General features: G+C 46.7%; 1 protein-coding gene across 1 annotated transcript; it reads left to right on the top strand.

Moving 5' to 3' along the window:
• The first annotated feature begins 2474 nt into the window (after positions 1–2474).
• LOC138368022 (trichohyalin-like) lies at positions 2475–18861 on the top strand. The gene is made up of 5 exons (XM_069330318.1): positions 2475–2520; positions 14291–15735; positions 16021–16344; positions 16819–17835; positions 17974–18861. Exons 1-5 carry the CDS (start codon positions 2475–2477, stop codon positions 18859–18861), a joined length of 3720 nt encoding a protein of 1239 aa, XP_069186419.1.
• The last annotated feature ends 3890 nt before the right edge of the window (positions 18862–22751 follow it).

Raw genomic sequence — 22751 nt, 5'->3', positions numbered from 1 at the left:
GGTAGGCTGTGCGTGGTCGCCGTCAACCAATCAGGGCACAGTCCTACCTACACTATGAAATGTCTCCTTTGGTGGGCACTTTGAATGTGGTTCCCTCCACACTCCTCCCATCCCTATAGAACAATGGGTATACTAGAGGGGAAATTTTTCACTATATATAACATGTCTTTTTGTAAAAAGTCTTCGCCAGCTCCACACCAGGGGATGGAGTTGCAAGCAAAGCCACAGAGGACAACATTTCTGGTTTCATGAATGGATCCTATTACAATTAATACCCGTATTATCTTTGCACTGTACACGAACATTACAATTATTACCCGTATTATCTTTGCACTATACACGAACTGTTTCAACATTGCATACACTACACTATTCCCTTTCCTTTTTCTCTTTTTTTTTCTTTTCAGCTTCACTCTTAGGAATTTACTCTGTCCTAACAATATTCCTCGCACCGAAGCGCTGCTCCTTGAATGTGAGTCCTTTGACAGAGCAACCCTCTTCCCACATCTCACCCCCAGGATCCCAAGGGAAAGCAATTGGATCTATGCCTTCCAAGAACCGACCAAATGCTAGTTCATTCTTTATTTTCTTCTGAGCCCTCCTTTCCACATTGTGTCTTAACGGGCCCCACTTCCTGTGAGAATTTTGCTTCGCTTCCTGATCCAGACCTGTCTGTTCAGTAGTGGCATGGTCCTGAATTGCCACTTTTGTCCTGCATTGGATTCCTGAAGGGGCCTCACTTGACGAGTTCTCACTTAGCATAACCAAACTCTGCTGGTTGTTCGTGTCTGATGTGCTAATGTCCATGTCCCCCCTGTCAGTGTGAGCGGAGATGTCTTCCACGCCTCTAGACAATATCTGGTCAGCATCTTGCTCCGATGCCCCTCCTTGGCCTGTTATGCACTGGGTCGGATTTAGGCCGAATGAGCCGACCCGGCCGCGTTTAAAGACGAATTCTGGTCCTTAAATGAAACACGTGGCCTGTTGCCCGAGGTGTCCCCGTGCTGGCGGACTGCTTCTTCATCCCTTTCGGATTCCTCACAGTCCCGAGCAAAATGACCCTCTTTCCCACACCTGTAGCACTGAACAGGTCGCCTAGGGGATGGGCTACGGCGATGCTGTGGTGACATAAGAGCAACTGTAAGGTGCCTCAAACTCTCACACACCTGGTCCAATCTCCTGTTGGTCTCTGAGATACCTGCTACCAAGGTGTCCAACTTCGCCTCCACGCCCATGGAAGATAAAGGATGCGAGCCCGCACTCGATGGTCGGCAAGTGTTGATTCCAAAACCGGAAGAGCTGGTAGCCGGTGACGGGCCTGGGGAGCTGGGAAGGGCGAGTGTCGAGCGCCGAGAAGCGTCATTACTCCTGGGTGGCCGCTCATACTGGGAGTACCTTCCCACTGCATTCACTCGCACTGCTGGACCTTGGGGCACTCGGTGATGGGAGTCGTATCCTTTGGAACCTGAGGAACCGTGGATCGCTATGGCATTGTGCTGGAAGGTTTAGGCCCGATCAATAGCCTCCTCCATGGAGGAGTTCCTCGCATTGGAAATGTATCCTGCCAGACTCTTATCCTGTAATCCCTGGCCACATGTTCCGCTTCCCATCGTGGCACATGTTTGTAGGCCCGATGAGCCAAGTGATGGGCCCTATCTGCCCAATCAGCGATATCGTCTTCTGGTTCCTGCTGAGCCTGGTTAAACTTCATCATGGCTACATCCAGAACTTCCCTATCGCCAAATCGCTTGATCATCTTATGCATCATGCGATTATAATCGATCGACGGTTCTCTGTCCAGTAAGTGATTGTAAAAATCACTCGCCTTACCCTTGAGGCACCACCCTAACTGTGTCAATAACGTAGGTCCGCTCCAGTCCTTTTCCGAGGCATAAGACGTGAAACGGCGGTAGAAGGTGGCCCAATCTGACTTCCCGTCATAGTCCAACGCCCGAGGTGGTGTGCGGAAGGTCTCTTTCTGTTGGCGATAACCTGTCCGCCTGCTGCTGGATAGAGAGGCATCCGAATCGGAAGTCCGAGAGCTGTGTGACGAGTGTCGAGCTGGCCGTCTCCTTGATCGAGCCGATCGATGATGGGAGGGGCTCCCCTGCCGAGTACCTTGCAGGCCACTAGCCCTGAAGTAAGCTGGTGACTGAGGTCGGCGTCCACGCTGTCTGCCGCTGGCGGCACCCCTAGAGGAACGGCGGGTGCCCGTTTCGCTGGACGAGGACGGTGAACGACTTCCTGCCCCCTGACCTGAGGGCCCGGGGCCCTGTTGGGACGGGTCCACCTCAAACGATATAGCAGCCATCAAATCGGGTGTGGACCGAAGGCAGTTGATATCATAAATGTTGTCCTCCGTGATCACGTGGCGATGCCGAAACTTGATAATGCGAGCGGCCAATGTATCTCCTACACCCGGTAGCAGCTGCAGCTCAGCAGCCGAAGCAGAGTTTATCTTGATTAGAGCCATTATGCCGGTGTCGAAAACTAAAGCTCAAATATATCGTGCCACGCCTGGTAATTAGCCTTAGATCTGGGGCCAGGAACCTCACATGTATATCACACCAAACAAAAAAACAAACAACAACAACAAAAAACAGACACCAATGGCCACACTTAAGGTTCCAATGTTCAGAGATAGAGATAAGACAAGGAAAAATAAGCACTGCACAGTCAATAATGTAAATGATGGGGCCAGGTGGGTTTCAAGCAACATAAAACACTGCACAATTAATTGGTACCTAAATCACTTGAGGCTTAGACAAAAACTGGGCACTTACGGCACTTGCAAAACTGGAAAATCTGATATGGCAGGCACTTTGAGGAACTTTAACAAGCAACGTGCCTGATTTTCATAAGCACTGGGCTAAGGGTTCTCAAAAACACTTTTTTTCAGGTGAACGTGGGGAACTGTGTGCAGGGCGGATCACCATTCACCTTAAATCTGGTATGAACACAAACTCACTGGCTTACTTAATGTATCTGTTCCCCTTGAGCCATTACTTCTGTAGAAAGCCTAGAACAGGTTACGTCTAGCTAACAGTAGAAATGAGAAAGTAACAGACCTGTATCAAGCACCCTGCAGAGCTGGGACCAGCGTCGCTGTTGTACACACACTGGAGACGGATGCGCTCGGGAACGACAGTCTGAAATCCTCCGCGAGCGGATTCGTAAACAATACAGGTCTGATATGCTCATGAACGGTGGCCCGTATTCCGTGTGAATGGTGGTACTTGTCTCCCCTTCTTCAAAGAACTTGGGGGCCGCGGGAATCGGTGCTTGGGGGACAAGACAATAAAATGCAACAAATCCGGGGAAATAATCCGTATAAAACACTGATAACTGGAACTTATGGAGAATCTTGGGGGAATGCACGAGATGTGGAATAAAACATATGCACAAAAAAACAGGGGTTGAAATATCTTGGGCACCGCTATTGAACAACAAGCCGAAGAACATCTATGGTGCAACCAAAGCGCAGTAATTCGAGACTGGAAACGTTGAACACTATCTAAGACGTCTTGACTGAAGTCGGCAGAACGATGATGCAGATATCTTGGCGAGGTCCTCTTGATCACTGCGTGGGAACGTTTACTCACTGCGCCAATGTGGAGGGGACACCCACGTGTTACAACAATAGTACAGTAATATTTCACCTTGAACTGTCGTCGTAGGGAGAGGTAGGGCTGGTAGGGCAGGTGGAGCAAGTCTAGGCTCCTCAGGGAGGATAGGACAGAGGGAGTCAATGCCTCTTTAGGGGTCCTATGAGCACATATCCTAAGTGCCAGTGGTGCCGGGTAGACGTCGTCCGCACGGGGTCACGTGTAGTTTAAATCTGGCCCATTCAGCCTGCGCGGGGCTGCTGCGCGGGTAGGCTGTGCGCGGTCGCCGTCCACCAATCAGGGCACAGTCCTACCTACACTATGAAATGTCTCCTTTGGCGGGCACATTGAATGTGGTTCCCTCGACAACCACATAAAGAACATTGTGTGAGGAGCCTATGCCATGCATTCCAACTTCAGAATTGCTTTTAAATACATGGATGGCGAAATACTAAAGAAATTGTTCACCACTTTTGTTAGTCCAAAGCTAGAATATGCAGCAGTTGTGGGGTGCCCATATTGTGTGCCCATATTGGGGTGCCATCACATTTAAACCAACCAAGCCCACAAATACGTCAACATGGACCAGCATTACACCGTCTAACATACTCTGTCAGATGTAACAATTAAATTTGTGAATTCAAGACCTAATCTATTGTATAACACAGTGTTAGTACGAGAAAAACATTACTTACATTCGAAGCCGTGTTTTAAAATGGCGCGGACCTTGGTCTACTGACGCTCCACACTGTGTGTTCGTTTGCGTATGATGAACGTGTGACACTTTACTACAACAATTATTTAATTATTCTTATTCTTTATTTTACTATTTTTAGGGTACATGAAATTTCAAAATTATTTATACAAAATAATATAAATGCATTGTCAGCCCCTTATATATTATGGAAAATACGATGCCATGAACGAAGTCAAAGTGAAGTTGAAGTCAAAGTCATTCGCCGAACATATTAGTCATTTTTTTTCTCACAAACGATAGGGGATAACAACCTAACCTAACCAGTTTAAGATAAATGAAGATAAATTTATAAGTTAAGATAAATTCCACAAATCAACAAACTGTTACTGACCCAGTATTTACCCAAGTCTTTCCTAAATCTAAACTTATCCAATTTATACCCATTGTTTCGTGTTCTATCTTGTGTTGACAATTTTAATACCCTATTAATATCCCCTTTGTTATATCCATTCAGGAAATTGTGGTTGATCTTGAACCCATTGTAACCAGTGTAGCTAAATATATTGTGGGGTTCAGTCCCTAAGCCCATATATGTGCCTCTGTAACCATTTAGGTTACAGGGCAAAAACATAAGAACAAAGGTAACTGCAGAAGGCCTATTGGCCCATACCAGGCATCTCCTATCTATAACAGATAACATAACAAACATAACAACAGTAAAAACATTTCGTGTGTGTTTGACCTTCAACAAGATCCTGTAGATCTGAGGCAAAGTGAAATTGACACCAGTAATTCCATCTATCATCATACTATCATGCAAGAGGAGCCACACATCTATGGATCATCCAATAAAATCAGCAGACTTCTAGATGTTACTACTGCTCGGCTTAGACTCGGTTACAAGTATCTCTCGGAATTCTCATTATCTGCTAATGTAGACCTGACCAAATGTAAACTGTGTCAACAAAATTATTCGCACACCCTCCGTCACTATGTGATGGAGTGCGAAAAGATACGTGAATTTAGAGACAATTCTATGACCAATGTTCCAGCGATGTGTCAATATTTCATTCAAAATGATCTGCTACCAGAAATTTTAGCCAAATATCCCCAGTTTGCTAACTGTAGGTAGTAACTAAGTGATTGTAACCTATCCACCGCTGCCCACTGGATGGGGGGCGGTGTGCAGGACAAACATAAATTTTGACACTAGCTCTCCACATATGTCAGTTGCTTAATTTAGAACCTGTACTTGAGGTCGATCTCGAACCCATTGTTGATGTGATGACTTATATTGAATTTTGTAACTAGCTCATCTAGATTGTAACTTGCTTAGCTAAATGAATTGTGGGGTTCAGTCCCTGAGCCCATTATGTGCCTCTGTAACCCTTTCCACTACCGCCCACAAGATGGGTATGGGGTGCATAATAAATGAACTAAACTAACTGTGTGTTTGACGCTCACTGACATGTTCCAGAGTTGTTTTATATTTGGTGCTATTCTATCTTACGCTTTGTTGCTTTTTTTTACCTACGGGCTCATAGAACATTCTATTGCGAACACATTGGCACAAAAATGAATGATGTACATAGCCTAATAATGTCAGGAGAGTGAAATAATTAGAAACTTTCAGAGCGCTGTATGGAACATGTGTTGTCGCGTCACCAATACTGGGTAACAGTTCCGCCACTTCCCACACTCTTGCGGGTGGGCCGCGACCATTATTCTACGTTTATATTCATATCACCGTGTTGGGAATTTCATTGCGAGTCCATTGATACCAAAATTAACGCTGTAGGACAAGTGCGGAAGTGATAACAATCCCAAGAGTAAAAACATTTTGTTGCTGTTGGGCGCTCACGGCGCGTCATCTACGTAGTTATTTATTTGGTGCTGGTATCCATATACTTTTCGTGACCATTTTTACTGATTTTCTTCTAGAGAATTTTATTGCAAACACGTTGGTACCAAAATGAAATACGTAGCTTGAGAACTAAGGTCAGGAGAGTAAAAAGAGTATACACATATTTGTTTTGACGCTTAAGGTATTGTCAGTACTCATCGCCTGCATAGAAACTGTAATTAAGAACATAAGAACAAAGGTAACTGAAGAAGGCCTATTGGCCCATACAAGGCAGCTCCTATCTATAACCACCCAATCCCACTCATATACATGTCCAACCCGAGCTTGAAACAATCAAGGGACTCGATCTCCACCATGTAAGGCGGCAATTGGTTCCACAAATCAACAACCCTGTTACTGACCCAGTATTTACCCAAGTCTTTCCTAAACCTAAACTTATCCAATTTATACCCATTGTTTCGTGTTCTATCTTGTGTTGACAATTTTAATACCCTATTAATATCCCCTTTGTTATATCCATTCAGGAAATTGTGGTTGATCTCGAACCCATTGATAATGTGACGACTTTGTTGACCAGACCACACACTAGAAGTTGAAGGGACGACGACGACTATCGACTTGAGAATGGTCCAGGACGGACCGAAACGTCGTTGTCCTTTCAACTTCTAGTGTGTGGTCTGGTCAACATACTTCAGCCACGTTATTGTGACATCGCCTGCATGTGACGACTTTTTTTTTTTTTTTTTTTTTTTGAGATATATACAAGAGTTAATACATTCTTGTACAGCCACTAGTACTCGTAGCGTTTCGGGCAGGTCCCTGGAATACGATCCCCTGCCGTGAAGAATCGTTTTTTCATCCAAGTACACATTTTACTGTTGCGTTAAACAGAGGCTACAGTTAAGGAATTGCGCCCAGTAAATCCTCCCCGGCTAGGATACGAACCCATGACATAGCGCTCGAGGAACGCCAGGCGAGTGTCTGAAATTTGCCTCAGTATAAGTCTGAGTGACTTATACTGAATTTTGTAAATATATTATCAAGATTGTAACCAGCTTAGCTAAATGTATTGTGGGGTTCAGTCCCTAAGCCCATATATGTGCCTCTGTAACCATTTAGGTTACAGGGCAAAAACATAAGAACAAAGGTAACTGCAGAAGGCCTATTGGCCCATACCAGGCAGCTCTTATCTATAACAGATAACATAACAAACATAACAACAGTAAAAACATTTCGTGTGTGTTTGACGCTCACCGACATGTTCCAGAGTTGTTTTATATTTGGTGCTATTCTATCTTACGCTTTGTTGCTCTTTTTTACCTACGGGCTCATAGAACATTCTATTGCGAACACATTGGCACAAAAATGAATGATGTACATAGCCTAATAATGTCAGGAGAGTGAAATAATTAGAAACTTTCAGAGCGCTATGGAACATGTGCTGTCGCGTCACCAATACTGGGTAACAGTTTCGCCACTTCCCACACTCTTGCGGGTGGGCCGCGACCATTATTCTACGTTTATATTCATATCACCGTGTTGGGAATTTCATTGCGAGTCCATTGATACCAAAATGAACGCTGTAGAACAAGTGTGGAAGTGATAACAATCCCAAGAGTAAAAACATTTTGTTGCTGTTGGGTGCTCACGGCGAGTCATCTACAAAGTTATTTATTTGGTGCTGGTATCCATATACTTTTTGTGACCATTTTTACTGATTTTCTTCTAGAAAATTTTATTGCAAACACGTTGGTACCAAAATGAAATACGTAGCTTGAGAACTAAGGTCAGGAGAGTAAAAAGAGTATACACATTTTTGTTTTGACGCTGAAGGTATTGTCAGTACTCATCGCCTGCATAGAAACTGTAATTAAGAACATAAGAACAAAGGTTATATTACAGAAAACGAATTTATCATAAACTCATGTATTTGTCTTATTTGAAACCACATTGGTTTCATTTTGGATACAAATGTCCATGGAGATTCAGAATGGAAATTAATTATAGTTGAACCTGCAGAGAGGAGTTTAAGAATCTGTGGTGAGAGTGATGGACACAGCCTTCACAATTATACTTCAGAGAATGTAAACATCTAAGAGTCATTAAAAATATGTGTAGAATAATAAACCCTACATTGTTTGAGTTTGGGAAAACACCATTTGTCATATTGATACTAGCTGTTCTTAAAGATTCACCCATTCACCCAGCAAGATAACATATAAGATTTTAAGGGTTGACAAATGTTAATCTTCTTGTTTGATAAACTGTGCACTTAAGACATAGTTAATAAGAATTTGCCAATATATAAGACAACAAAACGTTTTCAGATTCTTTCACACCACTTTCCAGCAACTTTTATAATTTATATAAATTATTTTAAGGAATAATACATAAATTATATATTTAAACATGATATTAGTGTTTAGTGGAATGCATAAGGAGTCAAATTGTGTTAAAAAGAGCGATTTTTAGAAAATTTGGAAAACTACTTTTTTCTGATCATATTATAACTAAATGGATTTTGAACGTTTCACTGAGCCAATAAATATCATTCACAATTTATTAATGAATTTTACAAAAAAAAACATAAATTTTATATTTAAACATGTAAAAACTATTTGTAATACATTAGGAACAAAATAGTTGTAGACAAACAATTTATTATAAAACCTTTGTGTTTGGATTTTTTGATTAAAAGTTTCTCAAAGGCTCTCCTGCACTATTCTCAATGCAAATCACTCCCATGCCTATGGAAAGAGATAGACGAACGTTTCCTAGATGATTTGTGTTTGCTGGGTAGGATAGTGAAGAAATTATTCTAAACATGTAGCATTAGAACTATATCGGTGCTAAGGGGAAGAAGCTGATTACTGGTGAGATATAGCGGCAAGTTGGAGAGACCGATGCCTGGCAGCAGCATGGACACCAGCAGGCCTACGAGGAGAAAACAAGACTGTCAACAGTACTTTTAACACCTGTTTGTGCTGTGGGATGTTTTGAATTGGTGGTAAGGTAAGGCCTCTCAAAAAGTCAATCAATCAAACAGTGTTAAGTGTATTGCATTTTAATAGTTAGTCTTGGATATAAGTTAACAAATGGAAACGAACCTCAAGGGAAACATACTGCTCACATGGGAACTAGTTTTATGGAACCCCAGTGTGAAAAACACACTACGCCCTACACTGGACCACATTCCCCAACCCCCCCCCCCCCCCGCCTTCTCACCATAGCACCAACAGAACACACACAGCCTCCCAACCATAGGGACCACACCCTCCCATAAACCCTCCCACTCTAATCCGTCCCACACACCCCTCACCATCCCCTGACTCTCTTCCCCCTCCCCCCATACACGCACGTACGCAAACACAAACAGGGCACCCCCTCCCCTCCTACCACTCACCCCTCTCTCCAGGACCTTCCTTCTCCCCCCAAGCCCTCCCTTCTCCCACATTCCCACCTGTCTCTCCCATCCCCAAGCCCTCTGTTCTCCCCCGCCCCCTTAGCCCCCCACTCGCCCCCACCCCACCTAAGTCTTCCCCTCTCCACCACTTCCCTAATCCCTCCCCTCTTCCTCACCCACCTCAGCCTTCCTTTTCCCCCCACGCCCCCCAACGCCTCCACCCTTTTCTGCCCCCGAAGCCCCCCCATCTCCCCCATCCCCCAAGGTCTCTACTCCCCCCTTGCTCCCCCAACCCTCCCTCTCTCACTCTCCCCCCTACCCTCCCCCTATCTCCTACCCCCACTACCCTCCCCCTCTCCTCCACTCCCCCGAAGTCCTCCCTCCTCCACCAGTCTCCCCGTACCAGATCCTCTCAGCTCCCACTCACAGATCGCACAGGCTCCCACTCACTGCAGATCTCCCCCCCCCCCCCAGAGGAGAAGCAGAAGAGAGTCAGTTTCAGGGTGATGTACTCGTACATAGATGGGATCACAAGAAAAACAAGTGAACTAAGGGAAAGAGCGCAAGAAGTGAACCCAGATGTAATCAGACTCACTGAAACAAAACTCTCTGGAATCATAACGAATGCCGTGTTTCCCCAGGAGTACACAGTAATAACGAAAGAGAGGGAAGGTAGGGGAGGAGGCGGAGTGGCCCTACTCATGAGAAAGGAATGGAGTTTTAAGGAGATGGCTATCCCGGGCTGTGAGGGATTCAGAGACTACATAGCAGGCACCATGACAATGGGAGAACCAAGAATAGTAGTAGCAGTAATATACAACCCTCCACCAAATGACAGAAGATCCAGTCAAGAGTATGAAAACAACAACATGGCAGTTAACACTATAATTGAGAAGGCAGCCTCTGCTGCCTGTAGAAATAGATATCACCTGCTCATCATAAGGGACGGAAGGATTGACTGGGAGAGCAAGGAACCGCATGGAGGCGAGGATACGTGGAGAGCCAAACTATTGAAGGTGGTGACTAGAAACTTTTTAACCCAGCATGTCAGAGAACCCACAAGGATGAGTGGAAATGACGAACCAGCGAGACTCGACCTAGTCTTCACTCTGAACGACTCCGACATAAGAGAAATCGGTTTTGAGGATCCAGTAGGAATGAGCGACCACAGTGTACTCGTGTTTGAGTACCTAATTGAAGTAGGGTTATTGAACTCGAGGAGGGATACTGAAACCAAAAGGTTAGCATACCAAAAGGGAAGCTATGAGGAGATAAGAAAATTCCTAACAGATATAGCATGGGAAACAGAGCTCAGGGGAAAGACGGCCCAAAATATGATGGACTACATCAAACAGAAGTGCAAGGACGCAGCAAACAAGTTTGTCCCAGTCCAAAAGGAAAACAGTGAAATGAAGATGAAAAACCCATGATGTAGGCTAGCTAAGCAGCAAAATAAAAGGGCATGGAGAAACTATAGGAATAACAGGACACTGGAGAGCAGAGAAAGATACCAGAATGCCATGAATGCATATGTCAGGATGAGAAGAGAGGCAGAAAGACAATACTAAAATGATATCGCAAGCAAGGCAAAGACTCAGTCTAAATTGTTGTGTAGCCACATCAGGAGAAAAACAACAGTAAAGGAACAGGTTATGAAACAACCCGTTCTCGCACTTTCGTATAGTCAATATTGACATTAAATACGTGCATATGTGACATACTAAACATACTAGTTTACCTTGAAAAGCTTCATAGAAAACACCGACCTTATCTAACCTTCTTAGTATGTTAAGATAAGCATCTTATTGCTTCGTAATTACAATTATTACTTAACCTATACCTATAATAGGTTAAGTAATAATTGTAATTACGAAGCAATAAGATGCTTATCTTAACATACTAAGAAGGTTAGGTAAGGTTGGTGTTTTCTATGAAGCTTTTCAAGGTAAACTAGTATGTTTAGTATGTCACATATGCACATATTTAATAAGTCAATATTGACTGTAAGAAAGGGCGAGAACGGGTTGTATGAAATTAAGGATTGGGGCAGTAGGATTCACTACAAATGACAAGGAAGTGTGTGAGGAACTGCATAAGAAATCCCAGGAGGTCTTCACCTCAGAGCAAGGAGAAATTCCTGAGATAAGAGAGGGAATAGCTAACCAGGAAGCACTGGAAGAGCTTAAGATTACCAGCAGGGAAGTAAGGAAGTGTTTACTAGAGTTGGATGTGACAAAGGCTATAGGCCCAGATGGAATCTCCCCTTGGATACTAAGGGAAGGAGCAGAAGAACTGTGCCTACTACTCTCCATAGTGTATAACAAATTACTGGCAACAGGGGAACTGCCAGAAATTTGGAAAGCAGCTAACGTAGTCCCGATATACAAGAAAGGGGATAGACAGGAGGCACTGAACTACAGGTCAGTGTCCCTAACCTGCATACCATGCAAGCTGATGGAGAAGATTGTGCGAAGAAAGCTAGTGGAACATCTGGAGCGAAAGAACTTTGTAACACAGCATCAACATGGGTTCAGGGATGGCAGGTCTTGCCTCACAGGGTTACTTGAATTCTACGACCAGGCAACAAAAAAAAAAGGCAAGAAAGAGAAGGGTGGGCAGACTGCATATTTTTGGATTGTCAGAAAGCCTTTGATGCAGTACCACACAAGAGGCTATTGAAAAAGCTGGAGATGCAGGCTGGAGTAAAAGGGAAGGTATTCCATTGGATACAGGAGTACCTAAGCAACAGGAGACAACGAGTCAGTGTGAGGGGGTGAAGTCTCAGATTGGCGAGATGTTACGAGTGGAATCCCGCAGGGGGTCAGTCCTTGGACCTATACAGTTTCTAATATACGTAAATGTTCTCCCAGAGGGTATAGAATAGTTTCTCTCAATGTTTGCCGATGATGCAAAAATTATGAGGAGGATTGAAACAGAGGATGATAGTAGGAGGTTACAAGATGACCTAGACAGACTGAGTGAATGGTCCAACAAATGGTTGTTGAAGTTCAACCCGAGTAAATGCAAACTTATGAAACTAGGCAGTGGAAACAGGAGGCCAGACACAGGATTCAGAATAGGAGATGAAGTACTTAATGAAACGGACAGAGAGAAAGATCTAAGAGTTGATATCACACCGAACCTGTCTCCTGAAGCCCACATAAAAAGAATAACGTCTGCGGCATATGCGAGGCTGGCTAACATCAGAACAGCCTTCAGGAACCTGTGTAAGGAATCATTCACAATCTTGTATACCACATATGTAAGACCAATCCTGGAGTATGCGGCCCCAGCATGGAGCCCGTACCTCGTCAAACATAAGACGAAGCTGGAAAAAGTTCCGAGGTATGCCACTAGACTAGTCCCAGAACTAAGAGGCACGAATTACGGGGAATGCTGCGGGAAATGCCCCTCACGACACTGGAAGATAGAAGAGTAAGGGAGACATGATCACTACCTACAAAATCCTAAGGGGAATCGACCAGGTAGACACGGATAAACTATTCAACACTAGTGGTATGCGAACAAGAGGACACAGGTGGAAACTGAGTACCCACATGAGCCCCAGGGACGTTAGAAAGAACTTTTTTCAGTGTCTGAGTAGTTAACAGGTGGAATGCACTAGGAAGTGATGTGGTGGAGGCTGACTCCATACACAGTTTCAAATGAAGATATGATAGAGCCCAGTAGGCTCAGGAACCTGTACACCAGTTGATTGACATTTGAGAGGCAGGACCAAAGAGCCAAATCTCAACCCCCACAAGCACAAATATGTGAGTACACCTTAACTGTTTTTCTAGCACGCCTTAACTTTCCCGATTTACAAGAAGGGGGAGATACAGGAGGCAATGAATATGTAACTTTATACTAAAATCACATCTCTCTTGCTCCTACGATGTTTTTCCTGATATACAGTAAGATGAAACGTATGTCTACATTCACTATTTAAGTAATAAATAAACTGACATTGATACATTACTTGTCTTGACTTGTCTTACTTTTAGATTGATGCATTAAAGGTCTTGTCTTGTCTTATTATATTTGTGCTATTTTTTTCTATACTTTCCTTTTACATCTTCTCTCCTTTCATCTCAGTCACCTATTCCCTGTTGTTGTCCTCTCATCTTATATACCTATTCCCTGTTGTTGTTGTTGTTGTTGTAATGATTTTTCTTTCCTTAATCCTCTCTGATCATTTCTTTGATATCTTGATTCTAATCCACTTCATTTTGACTAAGTCAGTACCCTTCACTCACCTCCGTTATCAATGTTGATGTTGTTGTTGTTGTTGTTGTTGATAGCGCTGTTGATGTTGTTGTATCAATTTTGTTTTCTTCCTTTTTTTCCGAAAAAAATCCAATTTTTTTTTCACAATTTGGGTTCATATTTTTTCGAAACTTGTTTTCGATTTTTTTAAATTTTTTTCCAAATATTTTTTTCAACATTTTTATCAAATTTTTTTGTATATATTCTTTTTTGCCAATTTTTTCCAAATCGAGTTTCCAAAATTTAAAAAAAAAATTGTTGTAATTCTTTTTTCATTTATTTTCAATTTCTTTTCAACATTCATCATGATTTTTTTCTTGCAACATTCATCATGCTCATCATCATCTTGCAACTCCTTCCAACAATCCATTCCTTGTGCGGCTGAGACCACTAGTGCAATCCTGCAGTGTTGCACTGCAGTGTTGCACTGCAGTGTTGAAGGAATGTTCATGCAGTGCCTCAGACGCCTTGCCGTACTCATGAGAGACCTCGTGTGGGCCATGGGAGACCTCGTGTGGGCCATGGGAGACCTCGTGTGGGCCATGGGAGACTTCGTGTGGGCCATGAGAGACCTGGTGTGGGCCATGAGAGACCTCGTGTGTTCCATGAGAGACCTCGTGTGTTCCATGCGAGACCTCGTGTGGGCCATGAGAGACCTCGTGTGGGCCATGGGAGACCTCGTGTGGGCCATGGGAGACCTCGTGTGGGCCATGGGAGACCTCGTGTGGGCCATGGGAGACCTCGTGTGGGCCATGAGAGACCTCGTGTGTTCCATGAGAGACTTCGTGTGGGCCATGAGAGACCTGGTGTGGGCCATGAGAGACCTCGTGTGTTCCATGAGAGACCTCGTGTGTTCCATGAGAGACCTCGTGTGTTCCATGAGAGACTTCGTGTGGGCCATGAGAGACCTCGTGTGGGCCATGGGAGACCTCGTGTGGGCCATTTGAGACCACGTGTGGGCCATGGGAGACCTCGTGTGGGCCATGGGAGACCTCGTGTGGGCCATGGGAGACCTCGTGTGGGCCATGGGAGACCTCGTGTGGGCCATGAGAGACCTCGTGTTGGCCATGAGAGACCTCGTGTGTTCCATGAGAGACCTCGTGTGTTCCATGAGAGACCTCGTGTGTTCCATGAGAGACTTCGTGTGTTCCATGAGAGACTTCGTGTGTTCCATGAGAGACCTCGTGTGTTCCATGAGAGACCTCGTGTGTTCCGTCAGAGACTTCGTGTGGGACATAAGAGACCTCGTGTGGGCCATGAGAGACCTCGTGTGTTCCATGAGAGACTTCGTGTGGGCCATGAGAGACCTGGTGTGGGCCATGAGAGACCTCGTGTGTTCCATGAGAGACCTCGTGTGTTCCGTGAGAGACTTCGTGTGGGCCATGAGAGACCTGGTGTGGGCCATGAGAGACCTCGTGTGTTCTATGAGAGACCTCGTGTGTTCCATGAGAGACCTCGTGTGTTCCATGAGAGACCTCGTGTGTTCCATGAGAGACTTCGTGTGTTCCATGAGAGACCTCGTGTGTTCCATGAGAGACCTCGTGTGTTCCATGAGAGACCTCGTGTGTTCCATGAGAGACCTCGTGTGGGCCATGAGAGACCTCGTGTGTTCCATGAGAGACCTCGTGTGTTCCATGAGAGACCTCGTGTGTTCCGTGAGAGACTTCGTGTGGGACATAAGAGACCTCGTGTGGGCCATGAGAGACCTCGTGTGTTCAATGAGAGACCTCGTTTGTTCCATGAGAGACCTCGTGTGTTCCATGAGAGACCTCGTGTGGGCCATGAGAGACCTCGTGTGTTCCATGAGAGACCTCGTGTGTTCCATGAGAGACTTCATGTGTTCCATGAGAGACCTCGTGTGTTCCATGAGAGACCTCGTGTGTTCCATGAGAGACCTCGTGTGGGCCATGAGAGACCTCGTGTGGGCCATGAGAGACCTCGTGTGGGCCATGAGAGACCTCGTGTGTTCCATGAGAGACCTCGTGTGTTCCATGAGAGACCTCGTGTGTTCCATGAGAGACCTCGTGTGGGCCATGAGAGACCTCGTGTGGGCCATGAGAGACCTCGTGTGGGCCATGAGAGACCTCGTGTGTTCCATGAGAGACCTCGTGTGTTCCATGAGAGACCTCGTGTGTTCCATGAGAGACCTCGTGTGGGCCATGAGAGACCTCGTGTGTTCCATGAGAGACCTCGTGTGTTCCATGAGAGACCTCGTGTGGGCCATGAGAGACCTCGTGTGTTCCATGAGAGACCTCGTGTGTTCCATGAGAGACTTCATGTGTTCCATGAGAGACCTCGTGTGTTCCATGAGAGACCTCGTGTGTTCCATGAGAGACTTCATGTGTTCCATGAGAGACCTCGTGTGTTCCATGAGAGACTTCGTGTTTTCCATGAAAGACCTCGTGTTTTCCATGAGAGACTTCGTGTGTTCCATGAGAGACCTCGTGTGTTCCATGAGAGACCTCGTGTGTTCCATGAGAGACCTCATGTGTTCCGTGAGAGACTTCGTGTGGGCCATGAGAGACCTCGTGTGTTCCATGAGAGACCTCGTGTGTTCCATGAGAGACCTCGTGTGTTCCATGAGAGACCTCGTGTGGGACATGAGAGACCTCGTGTGGGCCATGAGAGACCTCGTGTGTTCCATGAGAGACCTCGTGTGTTCCATGAGAGACCTCGTGTGTTCCATGAGAGACCTCGTGTGGGCCATGAGAGACCTCGTGTGATCCATGAGAGACCTCGTGTGGGCCATGAGAGACCTCGTGTGGGCCATGGGAGACCTCGTGTGGGCCATGAGAGACCTCGTGTGGGCCATGAGAGACTTCGTGTGGGCCATGAGAGACCTCGTGTGGGCCATGGGAGACCTCGTGTGGGCCATGAGAGACCTCGTGTGTTCCATGAGAGACCTCGTGTGGTCCATGAGAGACCTCGTGTGGGCCATGAGAGACCTCGTGTGGGCCATGAGAGACCTCGTGTGGGCCATGAGAGACCTCGTTTGGGCCATGAGAGACCTCGTGTGTTCCATGAGAGACCTCGTGTGGTCCATGAGAGACCTCGTGTGGGCCATGGGAGACCTCGTGTGGGCCATGGGAGACCTCATGTGGGCCATGGGAAACCTCGTATTGGCCATGAGAGACCTCGTGTGGGCCATGAGAGACCTCGTGTGGGCCATGAGAGACCTCGTGTGGGCCATGGGAGACCTCGTGTTAGCCATGAGAGACCTCGTGTGGGCCATGAGAGACCTCGTGTGGGCCATGAGAGACCTCGTGTGGGCCATGGGAGACCTCGTGTGGGCCATGGGAGACCTCGTGTGTTCCATGAGAGACCTCGTGTGGGCCATGAGAGACTTCGTGTGGGCCATGAGAGGCCTCGTGTGGGACATGAGAGACCTCGTGTGGGCCATGGGAGACCTCGTGTGGGCCATGGGAGACCTCGTGTGGGCCATGGGAGACCTCGTGTGGGCCATGAGAGACCTCGTGTTGGCCATGAGAGACCTCGTGTGTTCCATGAGAGACCTCGTGTGTTCCATGAGAGACCTCGTGTGTTCCATGAGAGACTTCGTGTGTTCCATGAGAGACTTCGTGTGTTCCATGAGAGACCTCGTGTGTTCCGTGAGAGACTTCGTGTGGGACATATGAGACCTCGTGTGGGCCATGAGAGACCTCGTGTGTTCAATGAGAGACCTCGTGTGTTCCATGAGAGACCTCGTGTGTTCCATGAGAGACCTCGTGTGTTCCATGAGAGACCTCGTGTGTTCCATGAGAGACTTCATGTGTTCCATGAGAGACCTCGTGTGTTCCATGAGAGACTTCGTGTTTTCCATGAGAGACCTCGTGTGTTCCATGAGAGACTTCGTGTGTTCCATGAGAGACCTCGTGTGTTCCATGAGAGACCTCGTGTGTTCCATGAGAGACCTCATGTGTTCCGTGAGAGACTTCGTGTGGGCCATGAGAGACCTCGTGTGTTCCATGAGAGACCTCGTGTGTTCCATGAGAGACCTCGTGTGTTCCATGAGAGACCTCGTGTGGGACATGAGAGACCTCGTGTGGGCCATGAGAGACCTCGTGTGTTCCATGAGAGACCTCGTGTGTTCCATGAGAGACCTCGTGTGTTCCATGAGAGACCTCGTGTGGGCCATGAGAGACCTCGTGTGGGCCATGAGAGACCTCGTGTGGGCCATGGGAGACCTCGTGTGGGCCATGAGAGACCTCGTGTGGGCCATGAGAGACTTCGTGTGGGCCATGAGAGACCTCGTGTGGGCCATGGGAGACCTCGTGTGGGCCATGAGAGACCTCGTGTGTTCCATGAGAGACCTCGTGTGGTCCATGAGAGACCTCGTGTGGGCCATGAGAGACCTCGTGTGGGCCTAGAGAGACCTCGTGTGGGCCATGGGAGACCTCGTGTGGGCCATGGGAGACCTCGTGTGGGCCTAGAGAGACCTCGTGTGGGCCATGGGAGACCTCGTGTGGGCCATGGGAGACCTCGTGTGGTCCATGAGAGACCTCGTGTGGGCCATGAGAGACCTCGTGTGTTCCATGTGAGACCTCATGTGGGCCATAAGAGACCTCGTGTGGGCCATAAGAGACCTCGTGTAGGCCATAAGAGACCTCGTGGGGGCCATGAGAGACCTCGTGTGGGCCATAAGAGACCTCGTGTGGGCCATAAGAGACCTCGTGTGTTCCATGAGAGACCTCGTGTGGGCCATGTGAGACCTCGTGTGGGCCATGAGAGACCTCGTGTGTTCCATAAGAGACCTCGTGTGTTCCATGAGAGACCTCGTGTGGGCCATGAGAGACCTCGTGTGGGCCATAAGAGACCTCGTGTGGGCCATGGGAGACCTCGTGTGGGCCATGGGAGACCTCGTGTGGGCCATGAGAGACCTCGTGTGGGCCATGAGAGACCTCGTGTGGTCCATGAGAGACTTCGTGTGGGCCATGAGAGACCTCGTGTGGGCCATGGGAGACCTCGTGTGGGCCATGAGAGACTTCGTGTGGGCCATGAGAGACCTCGTGTGGTCCTTGCTGTGTAGGATCATCATGTCTCTGAGGGAAGAAAGCTTAACGAATATTATCCTGTCTATTATAAAGCTCATAATATTCCATATTAAGGCAGCAGGTACACTGCAGCGCTGGGGAGGAAACCTTGCCTTGAAGGGGCAGCGAGCAACTAAACTTACCTCATATAAATTCCTTGCCATTTAGCAGGTTGGAGCCAGTGCTAACTGTGGTTGCTTGTGGTGCAGGGGCCAGTGCTAACTGTGGTTGCTTGTGGTGCAGGGGCCAGTGCTAACTGTGGTTGCCTGTGGTGCAGGGGCCAGTGCTAACTGTGGTTGCTTGTGGTGCAGGGGCCAGTGCTAACTGTGGTTGCTTGTGGTGCAGGGGCCAGTGCTAACTGTGGTTGCTTGTGGTGCAGGGGCCAGTGCTAACTGTGGTTGCCTGTGGTGCAGGGGCCAGTGCTAACTGTGGTTGCTTGTGGTGCAGGGGCCAGTGCTAACTGTGGTTGCTTGTGGTGCAGGGGCCAGTGCTAACTGTGGTTGCTTGTGGTGCAGGGGCCAGTGCTAACTGTGGTTGCTTGTGGTGCAGGGGCCAGTGCTAACTGTGGTTGCTTGTGGTGCAGGGGGCCAGTGCTAACTGTGGTTGCTTGTGGTGCAGGGGGCCAGTGCTAACTGTGGTTGCTTGTGGTGCAGGGGCCAGTGCTAACTGTGGTTGCTTGTGGTGCAGGGGCCAGTGCTAACTGTGGTTGCTTGTGGTGCAGGGGCCAGTGCTAACTGTGGTTGCTTGTGGTGCAGGGGCCAGTGCTAACTGTGGTTGCTTGTGGTGCAGGGGCCAGTGCTAACTGTGGTTGCTTGTGGTGCAGGGGCCAGTGCTAACTGTGGTTGCTTGTGGTGCAGGGGCCAGTGCTAACTGTGGTTGCTTGTGGTGTAGGGGCCAGTGCTAACTGCGGTTGCTTGTGGTGCAGGGGCCAGTGCTAACTGTGGTTGCTTGTGGTGCAGGGGCCAGTGCTAACTGTGGTTGCTTGTGGTGTAGGGGCCAGTGCTAACTGTGGTTGCTTGTGGTGCAGGGGCCAGTGCTAACTGCGGTTGCTTGTGGTGCAGGGGCCAGTGCTAACTGTGGTTGCTTGTGGTGCAGGGGCCAGTGCTAACTGTGGTTGCTTGTGGTGCAGGGGCCAGTGCAGACCATGGGTGGCCTGGAAGGTACCGCCGCCACCTGCCTGTGTCTGCTACGAGGACTGTTCGGCCAGAGTCTACCAGCTCACCCTCGACAACGTTGCCAGAGGATGTTAATAGCTGCTTGGTACCTTCACTGTCTGGTCCTCAGCGCCGCCTACACTTCCAACCTTGTTGCCATCTTCACTAATCCCAAGTACCCTCAACGCATCGACACCCTCCGCCAGCTGGCTGATAGTGACTACAGGTATAGTGACACTGTTCCACACCATGTAACGCCACTATGGCTGATAGTGACTACAGCTATAGTGACACTGTTCCGTACCATGTAACGCCACTATGGCTGATAGTGACTACAGGTATAGTGGCACTGTTTCGTACCCTGCAACACCTAGCTGGCTGACAGTGACTTAAGGTATAGTGACACTGTTTCGTACCATGCAACACCTGGCTGGCTGACAGTGACTTAAGGTATAGTGACACTGTTTCGTACCATGCAACACCTGGCTGGCTGATAGTGACTACAGGTATAGTGACATTGTTTCATACCATGCAACACCTGGCTGGCTGATAGTGACTACAGCTATAGTGACACTGTTCCATACCATGCAACACCTGGCTGGCTGATAGTGACTACAGGTATAGTGACACTGTTCCATACCATGCAACACCTAGCTGGCTGATAGTGACTACAGGTATAGTGACACTGTTCCATACCATGCAACACCTAGCTGGCTGATAGTGACTACAGGTATAGTGACACTGTTCCATACCATGCAACACCTGGCTGGCTGATATTGACTACAGCTATAGTGACATTGTTTCATACCATGCAACACCTGGCTGGCTGATAGTGACTACAGCTATAGTGACACTGTTCCATACCATGCAACACCTGGCTGGCTGATAGTGACTACAGCTATAGTGACATTGTTTCATACCATGCAACACCTGGCTGGCTGATAGTGACTACAGCTATAGTGACACTGTTCCATACCATGTAACACCTGGCTGGCTGATAGTGACTACAGCTATAGTGACACTGTTTCATACCATGTAACACCTGGCTGGCTGATAGTGACTACAGCTATAGTGACACTGTTTCATACCATGTAACACCTGGCTGGCTGATAGTGACTACAGCTATAGTGACACTGTTCCATACCATGTAACACCTGGCTGGCTGATAGTGACTACAGCTATAGTGACACTGTTTCATACCATGTAACACCTGGCTGGCTGATAGTGACTACAGCTATAGTGACACTGTTCCATACCATGCAACACCTGGCTGGCTGATAGTGACTACAGCTATAGTGACACTGTTCCATACCATGTAACACCTGGCTGGCTGATAGTGACTACAGCTATAGTGACACTGTTGTGGGGAATTTCCCAGCAGGGAAATTTATTGGTCTAATTGATTATTTATAATGGACTATATTAAAGGGTGTGGACTATATTATTTAATTTTCACTTCTACTGAGTGTTAACCTGACAAATAAATTTTTGATAGTTTATTCAATGGCAATTATAATCAATTGGTATAGTTAAATATATTATTAAAGGGTTAGTATCTAAGTACTGAAATTAGTGTAAGCCCTAGATGATAAGGAGGTTTCGACATGAATCATCAGAACATGAGGAGAGTCAGTTACGGTAAGGTTCTCATAGCAGGGGTGTCCGAGTCACGTGTAGCCACTGAAAATAACCTTTGACTCTCAGTGGATCGCCTCGATCTGCTTATGATTTACAGTGTAAACGCAGTAATGCTAATATCTTCACAGCTAATCTCAATTTGTAGTAGTGAATCCCTAACTAAACATGTGCTTACAATGGATGTTTTATCTCCATGTGACATAATCGATCAGACACTCAAATACCTTAAAACATGGCCATGAATTGATAACAGTATATATATAACCGACCAGATACTGTGTGCCTTTATTACGATGTTGTTGTCGTTGTTGGTCGTCCTTCCTTTCGGACAACCATCCAGAAATTCAGTAGAGTGCTTATTTGACCAGGAGTTCACCCTGGGTGCATCTGGCACTTGGAGAGGGGCTCAGCATCACAAATTTAGGGGATGCGGCTCCAACACTAGCCTCGTTGTCACGTGCACACACCCACTCGAGCCACCGTGACTCCCCACTCTCTCCTTATGTGGTATGATCTCCTCAAATCCCCTTTTCTTAAATTTTACTCCCTACTACCCTGTCTGCAGCTTTGGTTCTTGGTTCTTTCTCTCTCTCTCTCTCTCTCTCTTTCCTATTTTCTGGGAAGCCTCACTAGAACAAGTGCAAACACCAGCAAATTTGAATACATATACTGGACAAGGCACATGGACAATACATATTCACGTATAATAATATATCTCCAACACTCTATACTATTGTAGTCAGGTTGCACTCCAATACCATCAGGACTCTATCATCTGCTTATCAAGGGTATCCTAACTCCTGACTCACCACCTAATACCACCAACCTCATCAAGTAGGTTAAGTCTTATAAGACAATGTTGCACTATCAGCCTCACCAAGTGGGTAAATCATGCAGTACAATATGATATGGCGCTACCAACTCTGGACCATATAATATAAATATCTGTAGGCAATTCAGCCTATGGCTATAATTCTATAAACATCAACATAAATATATTGGACTATCAGCAAGAGAATATATATATATATATATATATATATATATATATATATATATATATATATATATATATATATATATATATATATATA

The sequence above is a fragment of the Procambarus clarkii genome, chromosome 24 (assembly GCF_040958095.1).
Source record: "Procambarus clarkii isolate CNS0578487 chromosome 24, FALCON_Pclarkii_2.0, whole genome shotgun sequence".
NCBI classification, from domain to species: domain Eukaryota; kingdom Metazoa; phylum Arthropoda; class Malacostraca; order Decapoda; family Cambaridae; genus Procambarus; species Procambarus clarkii.
Note: the sequence above shows the minus strand (reverse complement) of the source record. Positions and strands in the feature narration are given on the sequence as shown.

Excerpts from the sequence above, each read along its gene's own strand:
- LOC138368022 (XM_069330318.1), top strand. The coding sequence starts at position 2,475 with ATGCCGGTGTCGAAAACTAAAGCTCAAATATATCGTGCCACGCCTG. Across the intron at positions 2,521-14,290 it reads AATATATCGTGCCACGCCTG|TGCCTCAGACGCCTTGCCGT; the intron begins GTAATTAGCCTT and ends ATGTTCATGCAG. Across the intron at positions 15,736-16,020 it reads TGTTCCATGAGAGACCTCGT|AGACCTCGTGTGTTCCATGA; the intron begins GTGGGCCATGAG and ends GTGTTCCATGAG.